Source organism: Synchiropus splendidus, chromosome 4 (genome assembly GCF_027744825.2).
Source record: "Synchiropus splendidus isolate RoL2022-P1 chromosome 4, RoL_Sspl_1.0, whole genome shotgun sequence".
Lineage (NCBI taxonomy): Eukaryota > Metazoa > Chordata > Actinopteri > Syngnathiformes > Callionymidae > Synchiropus > Synchiropus splendidus.
The window spans coordinates 16,936,752-16,961,147 of NC_071337.1; the positions used below are offsets into that span (position 1 = coordinate 16,936,752).

The 24,396-nt window shown below is 41.9% G+C and overlaps 1 protein-coding gene across 4 annotated transcripts in view; it reads right to left on the reverse strand.

The window, feature by feature from the left end:
• The window catches only part of LOC128757010 (oxysterol-binding protein-related protein 10-like), a 44,797-nt gene extending 20,401 nt beyond the window's left edge, over nucleotides 1–24,396 (reverse strand). Inside the window, exons 1-5 of one of the 4 annotated variants that reach the window (XM_053861969.1) lie at nucleotides 23,988–24,396; nucleotides 17,999–18,174; nucleotides 12,677–12,756; nucleotides 12,018–12,086; nucleotides 8,299–8,496 (exon numbers count right to left, since the gene is read on the reverse strand). In XM_053861969.1, the coding sequence (XP_053717944.1) occupies nucleotides 8,299–8,496; nucleotides 12,018–12,086; nucleotides 12,677–12,756; nucleotides 17,999–18,174; nucleotides 23,988–24,208 (744 nt within the window). In that variant the 5' untranslated portion in view covers nucleotides 24,209–24,396. The remainder of the gene's footprint in view (nucleotides 1–8,298; nucleotides 8,497–12,017; nucleotides 12,087–12,676; nucleotides 12,757–17,998; nucleotides 18,175–23,987) is intronic. The other 3 variants (XM_053861970.1, XM_053861971.1, XM_053861972.1) reach the window with 3 other exon arrangements.

The following is a 24,396-nucleotide window of genomic DNA, read 5'->3' on the forward strand; positions in this document are numbered from 1 at the left end:
TTAAATAAACGCAGCTTCACCTCTATTTCGGAAGATATCCAGTTGTGTATTTCAAGGTTTTAGGGAAAGTTCTATCGTTTATCCTGATAAAGTTTGTTAAAGAATTGATGTGAATGTTAACTGACATGTGCAGGACACGGTCAACAACACAGACTTTTAAGCGAGAAAACAGGAATATCAGAGTAGCCAAGCAACTGCAAGCAGCGAAGGAAATCATAAACAGAATCAGAGAGAGTGACAAGAGCAGTTCCCTCATGCAGGCCAACTCTTGAAAGGAATGTTGAAAATTCATTTTTTAATTTACATTCTTCATGCAATGTCTTTTAAAAATGTATCCTATTATTTTCAAATATTATTATTTTTGTGAAACCTTTTGGCTCCAATGAAAATGAATCCCATTTCTTATTTCATTTAAAAATGTAAACTGAAATATGGTGCTGCTTGTAAAAGTTATACAATACATATCTTAAAAAGATGGTAAAGAAATAATAAAAAATAACAATAAATAAGACATATATACGGACCGAAAATTCTGCATGTGCGATGAACAAATACAGTAATCTTTTCCTTGAAAGTATACATTTTAATGTCATTCAAACGTCACAATTAACATGCAGAACTAGAAATAGGCCAAGAGTGGGAGCATCTATGACTATAAATATCAAATACATATACTTAACCTCAAAAATAACACCCACGCTACCCTTTCATGCTGCTCAGTGACCCAGTTGAGATGTAAAGAAACGGAGAAGCGCTGAGACACAACTTTATTTCCTTCCAACATTCAAACTCATTTTTATTTTAGGAAGAAAACAAAGCAATAAATATGAAACTATGAACTTACCACATATTGAGGTTAACACCTGGCAGAGCTAAATGACAGATTGATCATCAAAAGGCTCAAAAGGACTCTTCCAACATAAAAAGCACCACTGGCTAACAATTTCTATTCACGTTTTAACGTGACTCATCAATGTAAGCGCACCATCTCCGTGGACAGTTTCTGCTCACACGTCCTCTCCTGTAAACTACTGTTCTGCTTACCAGACACACCATTGGACCATGACCTCAAACAAAACAAGGACGGACGGTGAATTCCAGCACGTCTCAACACCAATAAAACAAAGATTCCACTTTGTTCCTACACATCTGTTATCAGGGACTTTCCCCTTGGATTCTACAGCCACAATCTTTAAGTGATTTGCCATCAAACCTTTGAATGTAGCGTTGATATAAAGGCCCTGTGTCACGCTGTCACTTGCTGTCTGTCTATCGGAGAGAGAACGCGTCCGTCCAGTGAAAGCGTGTCAGCAGGAGTCGGACCACATCACTGTCCCTGCTCGGATCAGCATGTCACCACAGACTGATGTGAACTCATCAATGTGTCTGTTCGGTGCAGCAGAACCACAGGACTCTTTCAGTGGAGCAGCGGAGCAGGATTACTGGGGTCAGTCTATTTTGGGACTCTTCAGTGGACCGGCTGTCCCCACACAGCTCCACGCTGCCCTGTCTTTTTGTCAGTGCGTGCTCGTGTGTGTACAAAGGTATTTTTTTAACTTTAAGTAATGAACAAATTTTAAATGAAAACACAGTGTTTGGAACATGTCTGAGAAATGCAGTGTGCTTGCATCCTCATGGATCTACTAGCAGGCTCAGACTGGATCGATCATCGTCCCACATGTACTGCTCTGATGGTGCTAGTGGGCGGTCGATCAATGGAGCTGAGAAGGCACAACCACATGGAGATTCAAAGAGCTGTGGAATTACAGTGTTCGACCCATGACGGCGTGAAAAAGACAGAAACTGATCTGAAAATGGGGATGGCTTGCTTGACATGTATAATGTCCACTGAAAGACAGAGTCCAGAATATAAAGGGTGGCGTCATTTCACCAGCAATACTGTCTTTCGTGTGGGGCAGACGTATGACGTCTTCAGAGAGCAAGTGGGTGAAGGTTAGGTCCAGAGAAAAACTGCTGCTGCTGCTGCTGCTGCTGTGAATTAAAGTGAGAGAGTCACACGCATCTTCACTAAGGAGAACTGCATCAGATAGACCGTCATTGGCTACAAGGCTCTACAGCAGCCTGTAAACTTCAATGGTCAAGTTTTATATTTCACCTTTTCAAATGTCCCTATGCAAAAGGTCCTTTGAGCCTGTGAACAGCCCTCAGTACTAACACAGGCCCTCACCCTATCGCCCATATAAAACTGGCCTTCATCCATCACTCGAGTCTGTAGAGCAGGTTATAGTGTCGCATCCACATCCTAAAGAAACTTCATGAATGAAAGATCAAAAACAATTACGGGAGAGGGGAAGAGGAACACAAGAAGCTGAAGTGCGTTTGATCAGCTCATAGAAACCTGTTGGAACCAAATGAAAGAAACAATGAATCACATACCACAGAGGCTTTTACGCTGAAGCACTAGACGAGTGTTTGTTTCGGATGAGGATCACCATCTGCTCTGTGTTTACTCAAACCTTCCCAGACTCCAGACCCACTCTGCTATTGAGTAAGGTGGAAAAAAAGCACCCCACACTTGTGTTGCTCTGCTTCTGTCAATGAGTCATTTTGTGGAGATATTCTTGGCGATATGATGCAGACTGGAGGCTTGGTGCATGCGATGAGAGAGAGTTTCACAGCCGGGTCTTCAATGAAAAGCAGACGCCTGCGAGGAAGAGCTTAGTGTGAAGTGTCTAGAGGGAGCGAATGGCTCTGAGGAATGAAAAAAAAAGCCTTTTTTTGGCAAAGAAGCGATGCTCATAAATCATGTTTTGGAGGTTTAATTACATTAAAGTAGATCAGTGACGCTCCTCTGTGTCTCCAGGGAACCACAGAGATAATGTTACTGGAACACTCGTTGTCATCTTTTACCCCAACCAGCTTAAAGCAACACAAACTCCAGTGACCTTCAGCAAAACAGCAAGGTCACCACTTTCTGGCTGCAAGTTATGTGGCTCACAAATAAGGCGGCCAGATGACATGACTTCACTGGGCCACTCCAGGACCAGATGCACTAACATCCAGATCTGCACCTACATACAGGTACGTGCCATAGCAAAGACAAACCTTTCTCTCATTCAGATTGCAATGACTTTTTAGGATATGTATTGTATTCTTTTACTGAACATGCTTAATGTGACTTTGAGCATGAAACAAATTAGAACTTGAATTTATTACAACCCAATGGGTGCATTAATAAGGACAGTCTTCAAATATGGATAAAGTCAACCACATCTTCCTGAGAATTTTGAACGTTGTTTTCAGATATGGGCGTTTTGTGGCCTGCAACAGCCGCAGCCCATGATTTCACTTCTCATTTCTGTTTTCAACAGCGACCGTTTGCCTGTCTGTGTTCAAAAGAACTTGAAAAGTTAGATACGGATTTAGAATTGTGCAAAGTGGGACAAGAAACAAATGATTCCAGTTGTCTTGAATCATGATTCATCAATGGTTAGGAGACGCCACTCCCACAACCGGTGGCCCGGGTTTGATTCCCAGTCAGGGAGTGAAGTTTTATTTCATTATGGCACCCTCAGAGTGCTTTTCTAGTTATATAATACAAATGTTGCACACCATGTTTCCCAGCAGGAACTGATTAAATGGTTTCCAATGATACGTTTTTGTGACTCAAATGGCCTCCAAGATTGGAGTTTAAATAGGAGTGAATCTAATTTCAACTCTCACAGTTGAGAAATGACAGTTTTTTCACAAATCTCTCAACATTACTGATAAAAATAGTTTTGAGCCAACCTAGCAGCTAAGTCTTATCATGTGAAACGCAACAGACAGAGAGCTGATAGCAGTCTAGCTCGCCACACAACATCCATTCTGAAATCATATTGCCAGGTGGCAGTAAAGTATGACATGAAGAGTACAGGAGTGAGGTCAAGGTGGAGGAGGCTGACTTGCTGGGTCGCCACTGATGGGAACCTCACAGAGGATGTGACTCAAAATTAAACATTTTGCAACCTAAAATCTCTGACGCCATTTTAGAAAAAACCCTCCAAATGTAATCGTTTATGTGGCTGCGGAACACAAAATGTTACTATATTAACTACCGTAATTTCTGACTATAAGTCGCTACTTTTTTCTGTCCTACGGCTTATACAACAGCGCAGCTAATATATGGATTTTTACAGACGGAAACCAGATTAAATCAGAGGCAATAAATCGATTAGAGGCTTTTTATTTACCCTTAAAGCACTCAAAATGTGCTGTTTTCGCCCCCGTGTCCACAGCTCTGTCACAGAGTCGATCTCCTGGAGGTCTGGAATCGAGAAGCAGCCACAGAGACCAGCAGTGGTGTCGGAACTTTAGTCACGCGGGTGAAAACAGCGCATTTTGAGGGCTTTAATGTGCATAAAAGATGTGAGATGCTGTCTCGAGACAAGACGTGTTCGGCTCAAAAGGCCAACGTCAACACAAGCGAGTCGGATTTTGGCCGCAGACTTGATCCCGACTGGAGAGCTGCACCTTGTCTATTGTGAGAGTATTACGCAGCTTGTTTCCGCTATTTCCTCACTCTCCATGCTGGACCCAGGAGCACTAGTGACTTGTCCACAGCACAGACAGCACCACGGAACCTGCGGCTTACAGGCCGCTATGGCTTATGTATGACCAAAATCTATGTTCCTTCTTAAATTTAGTGGGTTCGGCTAATATTCTGGTGCACTCTATAGTCCGGAAATTACGGTAGATTAAATGGAGGTTCAAGATATGTGTTGCTCACCAGCACTCAGTCATATTCTTCTTCAACTTTTTCCCATGAATGTTGTTTCCTTTCAGCCTGTTAAAGCTGAGTCCATCTCCACAATGAACAATAGAATTGAGTCGCCTGTAAAACACAACTGGAAATCTTGTTGTCTCAGGTGAGACTCTGCTGCAGTGAGTTCAGCAGATATCCCTTTGCTTCTTGGCAGGCGAGATCCTAACTGCAGTGTTTCCTCTTCACTACAGTTCAGCAGAGTTGGCGTTTTGCTGCTGCTTAATGTTTATCCAGGCTTATTATCAGAGCTGAGCGGAGGGGAAGGTAGTGTGCCGTTTGCCACACAGGTGGGATACAACTCATGCATAATCCAGGGGAGCACAATATTTTAAAAAACTGATCTAAGTACCCTCAGATGCAGTTACACGTCCAGACCTTGGGCAACTAAAGCAGGTCATCTGCAACTGTCAGTGGTGAGAATAATAACAGAAACAAGGCAGTCAACTGAAAGGTTTGGTCTGTGACACTGTGGTTTTCACAGCATCAACCACACATCTGACAGGAACAGGGCCGTTTGCTAATGTGGTAGAAGCAGTTTCAAAGTGTTTTACAGGGTAGCGAGGTACCTACAAGCTGCCTCCACATTTCTCAAGTTAATAACCAGCAATTCTAGTTATTATAACACAGCATTTGACCTTGTATGACGGACTAGGCAGAACTTTGCACTTCCATGTTTAGTTGGAGATTTTACTGAATCTGCCAGAGGAATTCTCAGACTTGGTTGTAAAATAATTAGTGGGAGTGAAAGCTCTCACTTTAGTCCATCAGTTGTATGAAAAGCGTCTCATTTTGAAACCTCCAGAGACTGAGGGGAATAATGTGGAGATAATCGGTTCTTATTTACTTGCAGCAGTTGTTACAATGTTGCATCCACTGTCTTCTGAGATAACAAGAGGCAATTTAAGTCCTAGGAAGCTGATAATACCCAGTGACCTCCCATGTCCTTGTTCTGAGCAGGAATAAGAAGTGGAGGGTCATCAATGCATTTTAGTGAAGTAAGAAAACAGTATCACGAGTATCACAAGAGAGTAGGTTAATAATACTGGACTCCATTTCCACTAGCTATATTGCTGGTTTTGTATTTAAGCATGTACATACATACAGTATGTGTGTATTGTGTTGCAAAATCTCAATAACTATTTCTACATTTTGAAATGTTTTTATGGTTTATATCTTGAACTCAATGTTTACTTTTCATAACTATATTATAGACAACAATAAATTACTCTAATTATTAGTAATAATTAGGGCTGTCAATAGATTAAAGAAAAATAACTAATTAATCTCATTTTCCTTAATTAATTAATCGCGATTAATCGCGATTAAAGGTTGAAAGTCTGTGTATTCAGGCAAACACAAAACTATTAAGATATGTAGATTGAAAGAGATTAGTAAACCAGTCAAGTAATTTGTAATTTTTTTATTTAGTTTTCTTTTATTAGGGCAAATACAAATCACAAGGGCTGTTAGCTACAAACCAATGCTATGGCCAAAAAACATCAAAATAAAATTGAATAAATAAATAAATAAATAAAACTAAAGAAAACCAAGAACAGACAAATCCGCTTCTTCTATGAAATGACGCAGCTTACCCATCACAACACATCCACTGGTATCTCAAACAATGAACAACTATATTGCCACAAAAAGACCATTAAGTGACCTAACAGTATATCAAGTGCTCAAAATGAACTTAAACATTCACATTGTTATTGGTATAGTGCAAAAACACTTTAACTTTAACACTTTAAACTAGGAAAATCTCTTTTGCTTTCTTCACTGAATTAGGCTTAACTTTGCTTCTCTTGCAGCCAGTTACTGAGACACACAAGCTTATTTACATCTTCTGGAGTCAATGCTGCTCTTTTCTTTTGGACAGTGTGGCCTGACAGTGAAACCTGCTGTCCGTGTGCAGTCTGTTGTGCTCTTAAATCACGAGCATTTGATGGGCTGTGTTTGAAATGTCCAACTATTTTCCGACTTTTAGCGAGGACGTTTTCAAAACCGCAGTCTTTTAGGGCGACGGTGACTGTCCGTTGCACAATGTGAGCAGCGCAGGGTAGATCAGCATCCTCCACAATGTTAACTGGCCGACAATCGCGGCAACCCAAACCGCCAAAGCATTCGTGATTTTTTCTTTCACAGGTTTGGAGATTGACCGACTGTACTCGGGGAGCGTTGTCCGGCGGCTGGCAGAAGATGCGGTGCTTTCCGTTGGGTGTTTCGCTTTCGAATGATATCGTAGCGTGGACGTACTACGGTGGTAGCGGAACTCAGACTCACAAATTGAGCACACAACTTTAGAGCGGTCTGTTGTTCCGTCACTCAGCGTTTTGAAAAAAAAAACCGTTCCATCCAATAATCCTCTTCCAACGTTCTCCATCGCATCCAATCTGGTGTTAGCGGCAGTAGATTACACGCAAAACCAAGACCCGGATGTCCAAAAGTTTCCGGCTTCGGTGTCAGGAGTCGCGCATGCGCAGTGACATAAATTATGTTAACGCCGCCAAATTATTTTAATTAGTTAATCACAATCACATTAATCTCGTAGATTAACGCGTTAACGTCGACAGCCCTAGTAATAATACTATAGTTATTAGTAATGAATATTCATTTTCATTTCATCATACAGTTCGGCACATTTTCTCTTTTCATAAATGCTGAGAACGTCAACGTCTAATTCCTGAGATGGAGAGCGGCTCCTCCCACGTTGTTCCTCACAATAGCATTCATCCTGCTTCCACTGCTTCATTGTTATGATGGAACAACAGTGCGATCCAAGATGTTAAAGTTAAAGTCGGAATTATCTATTCGGCCACTATCAGCAGAATTTCTCCTCAGCCTCAGAATTGTTGAAATGAAACGTGACTTTCAGCATGAATTGTCAGGAAGCTGCTAAATAATGTAGATAAGGCTTAAGTGCAGCTGCTGAAGAGGGAGAAAGAAAATGACAAGACTGTTCTGGGTGGATGGAGAGGATCACTTCAGCAGATTCCCGTCTGAGCTGATGAGGTAGAAGGTGTTTCTGCCATTGCATGAAATAAAAAGTTTGGTGCCATCTTTACCGCTAATCGTTGACAAGTATTAATGCAGAAGTAGGACGCGGTTGTTTATTACAGACTGGTGGAAAGAGCAGACTGCTTTAGCCATGCAGGTCTCATATCTGCTCACTCACATCAGGACCCGAAGCAGACAATTTAGGAGCAGCTGGACGGCTATTGGAGATAAATAAACAGGCAAAATGGATGGAATTTAAAAGATACCAGTAACACTTTTTCTTAAGTTGCCATAATATGGCGAGCGTTTTGTGGATAAAGATAAATTAGGTGACCTGCGACATCATGGCTGCTCTTGAAGTTCCCCATCATCAAGAGTCTACATCAACAGCCGTCCTGTCAGAGGTGGGCCGTGCCACGTAATATGTGTGCCTTTGTTCCTGGGTGTGTACTGCACTTCAAGGCCATGACCAATGGAACAGGCAAATAACTGAACACAGAGAAGCCAGCTAGCGGAAGTATGCAGTTACCACCCACCTCTTTGACCTCCAGCAGCCGTCCTGGGTACTGATTCTTGGCACGGCGAGCTGCAGCCGGAGATTTGTGGTGTGTGATAGTGACGATGTTGCCCGGTGAGGCCGAGTGGCTCAGGTGTCTCTGAGAACCCGGGGATGAAGATGAGGTTAGGTGAGGGAGGAGGGAGAAGCTACGGGTCCGACCAGAGGATGAGGAGCCCTGGGGGAGGGAGGGGACGACAGAAAGGTTAAAGGTGAGAGGGCCGTGATAATGTGAAGGCAAATGGTGAAGGGAAAGGTAGTGTGTGTCGAAATATTTCAGTTTTGTGTTTCACTCATTGTCCCGGCAAGCAGTGCAGAAACGGAATTTACCTGAGGATCCACCACTAAAGAGCTCCGCAGACAGCCGTACATAGATTCCACCACCACTGACTAGCCTCCACGAGGGGACACTAACATAAGATGGCTCACCAACCTAATCGCTGTGTTAAGAAGTGGGAGAAGAAGATCACCCCTTTCACAAAGGGCAGAGGTTGTGGTGATGGCACCAATAGCTGCCCATAAGCTTTTGCGGAGGCGCAGGAAAGCTAACATCCCTTTTACCTTCCTCATGTACAAAAGCAGGAATGGAACTCTATGAACAGAGGCAGAATGAATCCATTTTGCCATGTTTATCATTGCTTGAGATGTTCATTTCCCTGTTCTAGATCTCATTCAAAGCCAGTGCTAGGACTATGGTGAAAGTAAACGCCCTGAGCATAGACTTGCAAAATCTAATTTCCTGATAAATATAAATGACTGTATCAATGTTGGCAAAAAAGAACAGTTATCATCTTGCTTTTTGATAGTAACATAGACACCACAGAGTCTCATGTGCTCTGTTGTAAATCTTCTTCGGTAAACACAGCAAAGCCAGGAAACAAGGCGCTGCCAGATCTGTCTATCATGCGAGCACAGAGGTCTGGGCAAGGATGAAAAGAAAACAGATCAAATAAACGTCTTCCACCGCCGAGCCGCTGTTCACCGAGAAGGAAAGAAACAGCATCTGTTGTTTTCAAGAGCTGCTCTCCACAGTGCCACAGGAAGTCTGCTGCGACCACAAACAAGGTGGTTAAGAACCAGTGTCACTTTGATCACTGATCAGAAAATGATATTCTGTTCAGCGCCATCGAGTTATTAACTGCAACTGTTATCAATGAGCGTATGGTGATGAAGTCAGGCACCAAACAGAAGCAGATGAGGCAGATAATTACCCAAAGAGCTTACAGGAGAGCCACAAATGAGCAGGAATGAAGCGGCATGTGGTGGGAACAGGTTTATTAACGCTGGCTCCACTGAACTCGGGGCACTTTGATATTGGATCGACAATTTTGGACTCCGGAAAATAGAGAAAATGATGAAAGGAGGCAGACGGTGCTGCAGGAGTGGACGAAGGTGTCAGTTACATTGCCTGACTTCAAACACTTTTACGAGTCTTTAGAAGAAAATGAGCCAGTAGTTTTAGCTTATCTGAAGCTTCAGTTTGAATGATAACACAGATGATTTTGGTGAGGGAGACAAAATGACGCATTTTATTCATTCACTCAATGAGACTAAAGCTCCTTTCAACTCTATATAACTCTATAACTCCAACAAAACATAGGAAAAAAATATATTATGACATTAAACTTGACGCATGTTTTTTCAATATATCACACAATTAAACACTTGTCTTTGCCTTTGAATAAATGTTTTACTTGCAAGATCATTGTCATCAGTCAGTGGTGCGAAAAGCATAATTATAACTGACTTATTACTGTTCTTTCTTCTCATTTTAAATCATTAAGGGGTTTAATATTTAGGGCTGGGATTATAAATGAAACTATCAATTCACTAATTCACTACAAAAACAATAATTGAGGCAAATGGCACAGATACATCACAACTCTTTACCCATTGCAGGTGCACCACATTATACAATGAGTTGTCATAACTATAAATGACAAAAAATAACTTCAAGATAGAAACACAAACATGTTCAGTGTGATTCAGGCAGAAAAGAGTTCACTCATCACTGGAGTACATCCAACCTGATGTTTAACTCGTGTATCGATTCAACATCAATGAGATCATTCAGATCTTTTTTATATTAATTGTGTACCACCCCTATTCAAAATACATCCTTTCACTAAAGGTATTACTCCTTTAACCTTTTTTCATTTCTCATTCTTAAGGCATCACAGCACACTTGATGTCATGGTTAAAAATAAGGCTGGCCACCACAAGACAGCTACCTAATGGCCAGAACACAACCCACAATACAGCCATTATCTGCTGAAGTTATTATTTCACCAGGCAACTGCAGGTTGTGAACTGTGTTAACACGTTATCTCCGCTCCACTTGACAGGAAAACACAGAGACAAACCATGATATCATGTTCAAACAAAGCCCGCAGTGAGAATTTAAAGATACACAAGAGGGGTCCATGGAGATAGACGACTTAAACAAATCTGGCTATTTCATCAAACTTTATCGAACGTTTCCTCCATACATTTTACATGACGACAACAAATTACTAACAGTATCCATTGTTCTACTTCACCAACCATGAACAAAAGTCTTACACCACCTGCACTGAGAATAACAGACACTGTAAAGCCAAGATCTGTTTCGCCGATAAATGAATCCAGCTGCGATTCTTGTGTCTGCTGTCAGAGATGCACACGGCGCCTCTGGAACTAAAAACCAACAGAACTCCTGAGATAACAATCTGTGAGGCAGACAGCGCCGTGCAGGGAAGATTAGCCCACCGCGGCGGGTACGGTGATAATAAGGCACAGCGACTCTGACCCTCAGTCCCTGAACAGGATTTTAAAAACTCAGCTGTTTAAATAGGACAGAAAACTAGATGTTTCTCTGTGTTGTCCAGCTTGACTTTCCCAAAGTCAAACAGATATGCACTTCTTTCTAGCGATATGTTACAGCAAGGTGTGAAAAAAACTGACAAGGTGGATGAAAATTACTGAAAATACAGGAAAGTGTAAGAAATCTCGCAGTGCAATGTCGAGCGTGTGTCAATCCATCGCAAAGCCATCTCAAAGGACCTGACAGATGCTTGGCTCAGAATTACTCATGATTAAGTGAGTCACGGCAGAACCAGTGTTTACTCTAAACTAAAGAGCAGAGACAAACAATGTCATCAAGTATTCAGACACTGCAGAAAACTTGAAAATATTTGTGGAAGGAAGGCTATTTGAATCCTTCAAGGAGAGTGCCTTCTTTGTTAAGAAATGGATTGTTTGGAAACATAGAAGAAACAGCGATCATTTGGATTTAGCCTTCCAAACTTAAAAGACAGACACACACACACGATCAGACTCACACTTCCTGTTATAGGAGTGCCTCTTCAGATAGTTGGTAAACATACATTTTGTTTAGTCGCAAAGACTGTGGCTCCTTGTGTGACTGAGTTTGACCCCCTGAGAGAGTAAGAAGACATGTTGTCTTTATCTCTTTACCTGTCTTTACCTGTCTTTGTGACAGAAGTAAGAATGATTTATTTATTTGTTTTGTTTTTCCACTTTATCAAGCACATCCTCCTGGAGTGATCAGTTAATGGCTGTGCCTAATTTACTTTTGAGTTCTAGAATCTATTGAGCTGGACTAGAATGTGTCACAAGCAGAAACACTGTGGCCCACAAAATTGTGAGTGAACAGCCCTGCTCTACATACACAGCATGCACTTGTATGTGTGGACTCACCAGCCCCTCCTGGCCACCTACTGCTTCCACTACACTTAGTCGTTCGTCTGAGCCCTTCAACTGCCTCATCTAAGACGACACACAAGCAAAAGAGAAACCCGGATTAGCCAGAACACCTAGGTGGGTGCCAAGGCCAGAGAAGAGGGAGAACTGGCATGACAGCAAGACTCCTTCGATCAATCAGGCTTGCTGAGCAGAAACTTGACCATCATTTACAGAGAATTACTCATTCCGCAAACCTAGTATTTTGCTGCGATGCTAATGTGGGAACTGCCCCAGAAATTGTCAAATCCTTCCCTCAACACTGTCAAGTGACACGGATTACAGCGGCACTTATCCTAAGGGTAGAGGTCGGTTGAGGACAGCGCAAAACACAAACTAAAAACCCTTTGGAAGCCGAGGCAGCAGCGGGAAGACTTTTGAGCGGGATATGAACAAGCTGGCTAACCAGAGTATGATAAGCTATAGCTGGCTGCCACAGTGCACCATGAGGCACACAGAGACTGACACACACTGTGTCATTATTTAATAATAAGACTTAACTCTGCACAGAAGAAGACAAGGAGAAGCGCAAATGCTTCACTTCATACCACACCTTTACAAAAGCGGTTTCCTTCTGTGTTACTTTCAGCGTGTGTTTGCATGTGTTTCATTTTCACCTTAGCTCCACTGTCGGAATGTCGTCTGGCACATGCCTGTAGATGGGTGATCCAGAGCTGTTGCTCCTTGGCATCTGAGGCTGTGGAGGCAATAAAACAAAGGACATCATCAACAGTTATGTTGCTACAGCACTACTTCTGTTTAGGAATGTTGGGGTGGAAAATGCTTTTCAAAATAAAAGAACAAACTTGATAAGCAGAGTGTAAGAAACATTGTTGTCTTGTAAAGGATCTAATGAGAGTGGAAAAGAAATAATCATATCCTGGTATAGAATTAGACCTGTGAATGGTTATAAGGTACCACTTGGACCCAGAATGCCACCAGAGAAAGTGGAAATGATCCACCATTACATGATGGCCACCAAACTCAATGCACAACCAGCACATTCTAGTATCTGTCCTCACAGCTCAGGCTAATGCCGGTCTATCTAAATGTGTGCGTGCAAATATAGTCATGTTCTTGAATATGAATCGCTGCAGTCACCAATGTATTCTCCCGAGAGACGTCCATAAACTTTTGAATAATCTCATACAAGTACTGCCTGGTGGCGTTGAAGTTGAGACCACTAAACCTAACCCGAGACCGAGACCAGAACATGCAGAGACCAAGTCCAAGACCAGACCAAGTCCATTTGAGGTCCTGAGAATGAGTTGAGCAGACATGGTGAAATACAGACCTGTGAGGTCTGACCCAACATATGAGCCACTAACTCAAATTCACACCGCCTCTGGTGGACAGGGGTCACCACAGAGAGCATCAGTTCCTTGACAATAGGGTCCATGATTGATCCAGTTATGATGCTCATTCTTGGCACAGATGACAGGTCAGTGTGGGCTCTCAGAAACAACCACAGCATCCCACGTTTTCCATCACATTTTGTGGCATCTCCTACGAAATGCCACAAAATGTGTCGGATGCACCTCTTTGCTCAGCAAAACCATCCCCTCAAAAGGAATTTGTACTGTATTTCACTTTTCCAAAATGTGACACCACTGCACGTTTTGCACTCCATGGGCAGCAACTCAGAATACCAACAGAATCACACCCCCCATGGTTTTCAGCTACAAGTTTGTTCAACAGCATCAATACTGACAAGAAACTCTGCCAAGTTGCTTTAGAAATCAATTCACTGAAACGCTGCTGTCGATGCTACTTCAGTGAAAAGTCAATTTGCACTCATCACTCGTGTTCTTCAGACATGCTCATGAGAAAACCCATGAGACTCAAACGACGATGAAGGAACAATAACCTCACACGATCTGCTGCGTCTAACCGTCATCAGTCAGTACAGAGAGAAAAGATGAGCTCAGAAAATAACCCTAGAATTCTCTTTCAATTTTGACACTCTTGGAAGTGGAATGAATTTCTCAGTATTGCTGTGATAAGTTAACCTGTCTCAGTAACCACCTCCATGAGGCCGTTCATATGTCAGTGTCATACCAGGTGATCTTATTAAATCACCAACATGACAGCAGACACAGAAAAAGAGAGAAAAGGAGAGTGAAACAGGCTGACCTGATAGTGTGCATAACCCTCCAGCTTACTTCTTATTTTGTACACCATCATTAATTCAAAATTTCACAGACATCTCCTCTATTCAAATGGAAAATGATCTCCCTCATTATTCATTTTACTCCAATACTATTCATAAATTCATGTCCCCTTGACAAGGGCGCAGATGGAGGATGTCCTGGTTACACAAGTCTGGAGGCCTGGGACACCCTGGACAGGCCGCCAGTTCATCACACCACTCACCTTCAGGGCATTTAAAGTCATCTATTAACCTCTATATGTCTTCAGAATGAAGGAGGAAATTGGAGTGCACAGAGGAAACCTACATAAACATGGGAGCACATGCACAATTACAGAAAAAGCATGCACATTTGCATTACCTCCAACCGGGAGACTCTGACCTTGCTGAGAGTGTGCACCACTAACTGCACATAATCATTGTGCTGCCTGAACACATTAATTCCAGATGTAATGGACACATCGTAGCTATCACCAGGCGAACAACTAGTGACACCTGATGACCTCTAAACCCCCAGAACCGCTGGATTGTGACATCACCATAACGCACTCATCAAATACATTCTATTTTAAACACACTATGTACAGTATATAATTGTCTGCGGCAGAGCCGACGATGACGAAGAAGCGCTGAAAATGAGTCACTCATAGAACCAGTGGAAACATGCAGTGACCCCCGACCGAGAACATAAAGATTCCCCCATTGTGGAGAGCCACCTGCGGGAACACTGTTCTCCAGTTGGAATGAGACAGAGAGCACATCAACCCACACACAGACAACTGTCCATGAGAAATGCACCAGATTGTGCTGGTAGGGAAGCGGTGAGACGCATCTTTTACATTAAGCCATGCTAAAATGCACCTGTGAGCAGCTACTCAAGTCAAGGGACAGGACGTGATGTCCTCACTGAGAGAAAAGGAAAATGCTGATTAAAAATTCAAGAGCAAGATGGTGAAACAAGAGGAGCAGAAGAATTACCGGTACTTTTTTTTGACAGATGAATGTGAGAGGTTGTCACGAGAGAGGAACTATATACAGCATATTATACCGTCATGCTCGCAATAATAATAGTGGTAGAAGTGAATCCAGGATTTAAATCGGTTTTGGGCTGTGAACATGAACATCCAGGGAGCAGCTTTAGAGTCGTGTGTCTGTGTAAATTTCATTTCTGAGCGGTGACATGCTGGTAAAAAAAAGTGCAAGTGCCCATGACTTTGCATCGACATCAGTGCAAGACGAGGTCAGTGACCAGGTCTTGGACCGACTTGAATTTTGAGGAGCATGGAAACATCAAAGCACCTGATGTAACCGCAGGTGCAGCAGGTTTAAAAAGAAAAAATGAGCCATTATGAAACATATCCGTCTCAAACACGGCATGCACTTCAGTGGTGGTCGACCAAACCGGACGTCTTGGCACAAACAGCATGACCCTTTAATTGGCTGGCTGTATTTCAAACAACCTATGATGAATTGCTTGATTCGCCATCGGAGCATTCACAAATGATGAACTCCCGGCTGCACTTAATCCAAAACACTTCAGGCGATGAAATACTCCCTGTTCAATCCGGTGCTTAGCTAATTGCCTTCTTGGATTCTAGCACCAGTCGAAACCACTAGATGCAGCATGTGATTCCATTCAAGGGTGGAATTTCACCATCCATGAAAAAAATGCACAGAGTGGTGGCCAGTCAAGAATCCACCTAAAGGGACCCCTTCGGCATCAAAATATCCTCTTACTTGATTGAGCAACAAGGAGAGCATTCAGAGGCACTGGTGGAATGTTTCCACCTGAACAGAGGTGGCATTTAGCACCACAGACACAAAACCTGGGTAAAATGATACACAGCCTATGGAAATACGAGACTAGCTAGGAGCCTTTATGGGCGAGCTTGATGGAGTTCCCCTGGAAAAGATATGTTATGTGTTAAGATAGTTGTAGTGGTCGCTACGAAGCGTTATTCTGTATTATGTAAAATAGGTGAAATAGCAGTGACTGACTGACTGAGGTGAATTTATGCTGCAAAATGTGACATATTTTAAAAAATCCGTAAGAATCTTTAGGGCCGCATAGTGTTCAGTGCTGCAGCTTCACACCAAGAAGGTGGTAGGTTGAACTCAACTAATGGGTTACGGTGAATCTGGATTATTTCTAAGCGGAGTTTGTATCGCGACCCAACATTTAAAAAAATGTGACACAAATAAAAACCTTTGAAAGAGTGAACCGGACAGAACCGATAAATAATATACAACGTTAACAAGTGTCAAATGTTTCCGGATAATCTTGAAAAATGAAGTGGAATGGAAAAGGCTCTGCACATGTGCTGCTGCAGTGCTCCTGCTTCTTTTCAGAAGGGTCATTGTTTCCCCCTCTTTGCTCAAAACACATAGATCACAGAGTTATTCAGAGAATATAGGCCAAGTTATTCTGATTCCACCCCCTCAAGAGACTAAGAGGACATTCCAGTGGAGCAACAGTGAAAAAAAAGAGTCTGTACTTCTCCACTGAGTTAGTGAAAATTCACTTTATTAGCGCACAGGCCGCTAACATCCTCTCAGTCTGTCTATTGCTTTTAAATGACCACTCTGACACACTTTGTGTTAAACTGCTAGAAAGATTTAACTGCTACATATATATCACAGTTCAGTTCATCAAGAGTTTATAGTTCAGTTTACTCTCCTCTAGACAAAATCTACTTCGAGAAAACTGCTCATGAAACTTGAGGTCAATATTTTTCCAGCATAAATCTTTGTGGATTTGAATTTTCAAAGATTTAAGCAATTGTCATTTTTTGACCTCATATAAAAGTGCAACAACAATTGTTTCCGCTTCCGCCTTGGAGCCATGTTCCCCACAGAGAACACTGGAGAGGAGTAGGTGCCACATTACTGGGTCGCTGCGACACACGCAACACACGTGAATTGTGTTTAACTTTATTAAATAAAAGCTGAGACTGCTGTGGCTCCGGGTGAGAGACGTCAGCGGGCTGATCACTCCGGAGAAAACTTCTAATCCCTGTATCCCTGAGTTGCAGCAGGCTCAAAATAAGTTTATTAGTAGCCAATAATTATGGAGTCATTAATAGCCTTTGCTCGGATTGACTCCACTGAATTAAAATGGCTTTACAGATCAATGATCAATACTATACTGTATGAAATATCTAAATACAAGTTTAGTTTGGATCACGGCGACATGAAACGCTGAACTCAGTAACTTTAAACTGTTACATTAAATGGTAAACAGTCTTGGTTGACATTGGAGATAGACTTCAGTAATGCAGAACATGATGAGGACAGAGACTAGTAACTGTAACTAGCCCTGACCTCTAAAAATCAAAATCAAAAATTTAAATGAGAAGGATTGAGGCCTTTTCAGATATAAAAAACATAATAGTATAAGAGTAAAGTATAGTGTAACGATTTAAGCATGTTTTAATTCAGCATTAGATACAGAGGACAGCCAATGAGGAGAACAGGAGATATTGGATATCAATAGAATGAATATATAAAATCTAGGAGCACACAGCAGTACATATATATATATATATATATATATATATATATATATATATATATATATATATATATATATATATATATATATATATATATATATATATATATATATATATTGCACGCTATTATTAGAAATTTGACATTGAGCTCTGGTGGCACTTTATTTTAAATGTCAAGTGCATTCATAAAACCAAGCCCGATATATGCAGTCCAAGCCAAGCAAACATCCGGCACCCGTGGGTGTGATTCTCCATGGATGGGCAGTGTGGAGTCCTACCTCGGAGTTTGTACAGCTCCCCGTTGACTGAGTGTACAATGAACATGTGAGGAGCCTCATCACTCGGAGTCACCGTGGCACCAACCAAAGGGAGGGACCCTCGTGGTTTTTGGCTCTTTCCTGGCTCATTGACAAAGTACAGCAGCTGACCCGCCTCTGGGTCCACAACAAAGTACCTGTGGAAAGAAGAAGGGATGATGAGCAAAAGGCTTTCCCACCATTTGGCTTTCGGTTCTCCATTTCACGCTGCACAGGTAATTTCTGTGATCTCTCTTTGTGGCTCATGAGTGACATTAAGTCACAGGTAATGAAAATCTGTCACACAATTCTCATCGGGTGCTTCAAGCAGACAAAAAAAGCAGCAATTAAAAACATTTCCTGTGTGTAGGAATCTCACTGTGACATTTAGAAAAACTTCAAAGCTCTATGTGTTGTCAGATGACCTTTGCGAGTTCCTCTTCCTGTGTGGTGAACTTGCATTTCTGCTCTCTTCCAGCTTTTCCCTGGCATTGCTCATGTTACCGATCAATTTCTCTTAGCATGCGTGATTATGGAGGCGGAGGCATCGATCGGGCCCGTTGGGAATGCGCCAGACAGTGTTGGTTTAGCATGGCGACGATGCTTTCGGAAGGTCCCCACTATCGTGGCTCATCGAAGAAAAATACATTCTGGACTAACATTTGGATAAGATCAAACATAGAAAGACACATTTACACTTCTATTTTTTAATGGAAGTTGTTTTTATGAAATTGTGATTGAATGACGTTCAAAATAAAATTAAAAATCAATTTAAAATCCTGGCATGGCAAGGCCTGAGTGATACATAACTAAACATGAGTGTCAGAGGGAACATAAAGAATAGCACATTTTTACCTTCATTCACAAGTTTTCATTTTGCATTTGTTGTTTGGTGTTCAATGGAAGACAAAATTAAAAAGGAACTAAGAAAGCCCATACCTCCGCCAAGCCTTTTTACTAGGGATCAGTGTCTGACACGTATTTGAAGCAGGGTTTACGCTAAATGTTAACACGCGTGGCGCTCCACCACATTTTAAATGAGAGCGGCCATGTCATCATAAAAATGATCAAATGTGTTGACACAAAGTGGACGCATCATGGAGGTGGACGTGAATGGTAAATCCTGAAAGACACATAATAATAGTCTGTTGCTTGCAAGCCGTGCATTCCGAAGAGACATATGAAGAGATGGACCGCTGCTGATTGGAGAGAGATTTACCTGATCATGACTAAAAAGGTTTTTATTGTCACCAATTCAGTAAATGGCAAAACTTTCCCCTCTCTATTGTTTCCTTATTATTGGCTGTATTCTGGCTCTGTTTACAAACAAATAAACAAACAAGCAGAGCCTAAATGCAGAACCCAAACAACAAAAAATGGAAATTGAAGTAAAATTTAAACTTAAAATTAGTCCATAAAGTACTCTGTTGCGAATTTCACAAACAAGTCTGGGTTCATTTGTATATTAATCCATCAACTCTGACAAAAATATGGTGATATTTTAGGTGTGTCACCTTCACTGAAGTCCTCCAAACTGTAAAGCAAATGAACATGTCCAATGTCGTCGTCACCCCAACATGGATTTGGAGTGTCTCCACAGATAATCTAATCTATTTATTTGTAAACACATCAACGTCATGCACGTATTGCTGGATGACTGGCCATAAAGGCTTAACAGTAACACGGGACCATATTTGAGCCATAAAAGTCAAAGGCAGCAGCCTTCAGAGCGGTCACATTTCCATGAACCCTGGACCCTTCCCTGGAGAAGATGCAGCCTACACTGCAATCTGAAAATCGATCTCTTCTCACAGTCTTGCACCCTTCCATCAGGAGGGCCGGTGAATTATGTCAGCCACAGCTGACCAGGCCACAATGTGCCTATGTCACATTTTATCCTGCGCTCCCTTTCTGTCCCTCACACATACACACACTGTAGTGTACTGAACACAAAGTCTAATCCCATGTTCAGCCAACAGTAGCGGCTTTTACTCTTGACCCCTGCAGGCACCCTTGTGTTCGCAGCTACCCCACTATGCAAGTCTTTAAATGATGGATGGTGCAGGAGAATAAACCTGCGGTCAAACACGCTGCCTCTACTGTCATTACTGTCATGAGAAAGAGTCAAAATGCAATTGAACCGGTGATGTACTCTCTAAGTTCGAAGATGATAAATCAAGACCTACAGTACAGACTGTAGGCAAAGATTTATTATTGTCTTTTTTAAAGGTTAGAGCTAGGTGTCAATGTGCAATCCAAGATCCTAGGAATGTTTTTTTTTTTAATCCATTCAAAGGTCTCAAGTTGCACTTAAGAACAGCAAAGTAGAGAGTGATGCAAAATTCCAAATTAGAGATACACACACAATGAGGTCACAGTCCAAAAGAGCTTCAGGGCTGCATGAGTCTTCCTCCATCATGTTGCTCTTTCCACATGACTTCAGCTTCATTTGCATACACCGCCGTCTCAACATGACATGCACTGTATCAACTCATTTTAAATTGTTTACAAGAAGAAACAAGATGAACAAAAAGAGCAATGGAAATCAATAGTCATCACTGATGTAACTCTACAAACAAGCGGCGAACGCACGAGAGGACACACACATAATTGAAATATTCACAGGAAACAACCAGTTGCCAATTTCCCTGTGGCCTGAAGACCAATCCCGAGCAGCAGCCATGAGAGCAGTGGCGCGGTGACTCACAGCTTTAATCAAAGCAGCAAGACTTGGATTCCCACGCAATGTTTGACAAGCCCCACCATCTCAAGGTGTCAGCAAATAAGACAAATATAGAAGCCCCATCTCACAGAGGAGTCAACCTGGCTGCTGAGCGGAGCCTTCCAGGGAACAATTGCAAAGACGACTTGACAGTTCCAGCTTCCGCATAATGATAAAGTGAATGATCTCCATTTAATTAGAAACTTGAGGATAGAGAATGGTGTCAACACACACATTTTCTCATGTAATACTCTCAACAATTGTGCACAAAAAGATATTTCGTAGTTTGACCTGATTTTTTTGGGATTACTGGCTCAAGAAATCATTTTTGTTAAAAATGGATTATCACATTTAATTAGTTTTATTTTTTCATTCACCTCAATCCACCGGACAGTTTAGTAAAATGTGTAATAATATAGAGATGAAAAATGCAACCAATGATTCTTTTTATAGTAAACTGAACAATAAGTCAACAACTTATAGCATATAACGTGTATGAGTTGCCGAATGAGAAAATAGAATCTAAATAAATCTATGTTTTTTTTAACTATGTAACACATGCGTATTGTTCAATCTTGTTTTGAAACTTCATATTTTATTAATTTCTCAAAATGTGTGTAAAGAATGTGTCCTTTGATGTGCCCTTTGTGAAATTCCATTTGGAAGCTATTTGTCCTATACTGCAGATTGTGCAAGAGAAAAACCACTAGTGGACTAATGTGCCTGTCTGCAACTAATTTAATAGTCAGTAGACAGTGGACAACATCAACAAATCATTGCGGGAAAAAAAACAACACACACATAAATATTTTGATTATTTTAACACTTGTTTATAATACATTTGGTAATTACAATACGGGAAAAAGAAATGATTCTTATTCATTACCATATTAATTTTCATTACATTTTAGATGAGGGAAAATATACTATATTTTGACTTATTCATATGTTGAATTATTGCGTATTAGTTATTAATCATTATTCAGTAATGATTAGCGTCTTGTTAAGACTGACTATATTTCACCCTGGAATTGTTCTTCAAAACTAGTAACCATTAAAGCAGCAAGACATAACATTTGGACAGTTTTGTTCATATTTTCAATGATGACAGTGCAAACTGACCTTCTGGTCATCACTCTTTGATCGCAGTTTGTATCCTTCTGACTGAAAAACGCTACGCACACGATGCATTAAAGTTTAAACATAAAGTCTGCAGCTTTGTTGCTACGTTGTATTTTGTCCAGTAAAAACTCTGTGGAACAGCGTTCTGTTGTAAATATTACGTTTTATTATCTGGGTCAATCGGTCGTCATTCACCTTCTTAAGCCGCTTGCTGTTTCCAAGCTTTCCTTGCCGGCTTATGTACTGCCACCTGAGATCACATATTTCACTGTTTTGCTGGAGCCCTTCCTCATAAACGTGTGAGCTGAGGGGCAGGACCGGATACCCAGTTTCACCACAGTTTGCAATTACACTCATCGACCAGCGGGCCCATATTCTTCACGCAGAGCAGCTTTAATAGGCACGTTATTAAGATAAGATAGTTGTAATTACATCTTAAATAGAGTGTGAATGATATTCCATTATACACGGTTTAATAAAATGTAATTTATCAACACAGCTGCTGAAATGAGTGAACTGTGGGAGAACTGAAACATAACAACACCAAAGACAATAGAAGCACTTGAGATACGTATTTCACTCTAAGCGTCTTAGAGTGGTGATCTAGTAGGTGCTGAAAATGACCAAGCAGATGTTCTGGTAGTATAATATTGAGGAATCTAATCATAATGGAAGAGATGGTTATGTGATAATAGATGAATATGCTCTCAATAGTACACTAGTGATTACAACAGCAGAAAGGCTGCCAATGACATCATCTGGTGTCAAAAACGGTGGATATGCATTGAAGTAGAATGTTTTATTCAGTGATCCCTGCCTTCGTCTTCTCTGCCCACCTCGGGAAACCAGCTCTGGATCAGGTCAACAACACACTAGATGACAAGAGCTACGCCTTCAGGCACCATCACACATTCATATGACAGATACGACGACCCAAGAGGAGTTCACCTCCGGAAACAGACATTGAAAAAAGTTTGGCTTCTGCTCAGAACAATAAAAGTTCGAGCTGAAAATTAAAGATGTAGAGTTATATCACAGCAAAAAAATGTCACCATGAACATGCATTATTTATTACCAGAAGGAAACCTCACATCTCCTGTGGGTGCCACAAAGTGCAGCGCAGTGGATCATTTCGCTGCCAGTTTAATAGAAACACAGGGAGCAGCAGTTCTTTCACTCCCTCCCCTTACAGTGATTTACGCACAGGTCAAACACTCCCACTGCTCGACTCCACAATAGCACAGCAATTTTCTGATTTGTTTGTACTCAAACTAATAAAACACTCAACAGACTCACTCATTTCCACCACTGATATGGAAGTTTAGTCAATAAGACTGCAGCAAAACTTTCAGCATTTACTTGTAAATTTGAAATGTAATTTTAGCATAGAAAGTGGGGGTTACAGCAGCAGCAGAGGGCGAGACATAGGGACACCCTCGACTATCTGTCTATCACAAGCACCTGCCTACACCATTTTAATCCGATCAATGGACTGTGTGATGGAACTCAGGTGCTCAGGGGAAATCCACATGGCACAGGGACCACGTACAATCTACACAGAAAGGTTCTTCATGGATGAGGCCCTTGTGATTAGATGCTGCCGCACCTCGAACATGTTTGGATGCATCTCAAACTCTCCCATGCTTTTGGCAGAGTCCAGTTTGAGCAGATCAGACCGACTGGGAGTGAAAGCATGAATGATGCATGACCTCAGCTGTTGTCTCTGATCAGAAGCAGACTGTACACAGAAACTACACGCTCAGAATAAAGTACAACAATAAGGAAACGGGCACTCGGCTTTATACAAGTAAATAGAGCGAGATGGTTAATAATTAAATCCAATAAAACTAGAAGAAATGAGGATAGAAAAAACACATTTCGGCGAGTTAAGTGACATTACTTATTCAGTGCTTTTGATCCGCTTATGTTAAAAGAAACAGGAGAATCATAACTCAGAACTTATATGGGTCTATTTCTCGCAGGAGCTTCTGAATGGAGCCACTCTGGATGTGTACACGGAGATGACCCAACGCCTCTTCCCTCCCTCCCTCCTCACGTAAAGTGCAACGTGGAGCGTCCAAATAAAAACAGGGAACCATATGGAAGCGTTCGGTGTTGGACACTCACCGATTCTGCCATCCTTGGATCAGGTTGGTGTACTTGCTCAGAACTCCTTCCAGCTGCCTCCTCTGGCTCTGCGGCGGAACCGCCGAGCAGTTCCCCGGCGCGGAACCAGAACCAGGGCTCTGCGACCCGCTCCTTCCCGACTTTCTGGACGAGAATGAGCCGCCACGTTCCGCGGGGGAGTTTGTTTTGCTTGCCCCGACACTGCTGAGGGTCTTGTCCATCCTGGCGATGGGACGGCGGGTGTGGAGGGGGGCGGGGGTGAGTGGAGTGAGACGAGGACGAGTCCAAAACTAAAGCAGTAAAGATGCTCTTTCTCTTAAGGAGCTGTGTCGATGGGGTGAGCGACCAAAGGAGCGTGACGAAGCAGACATCTTCCTCCGCCTCCGTGGACCGCTGTGTCATCTGCAGT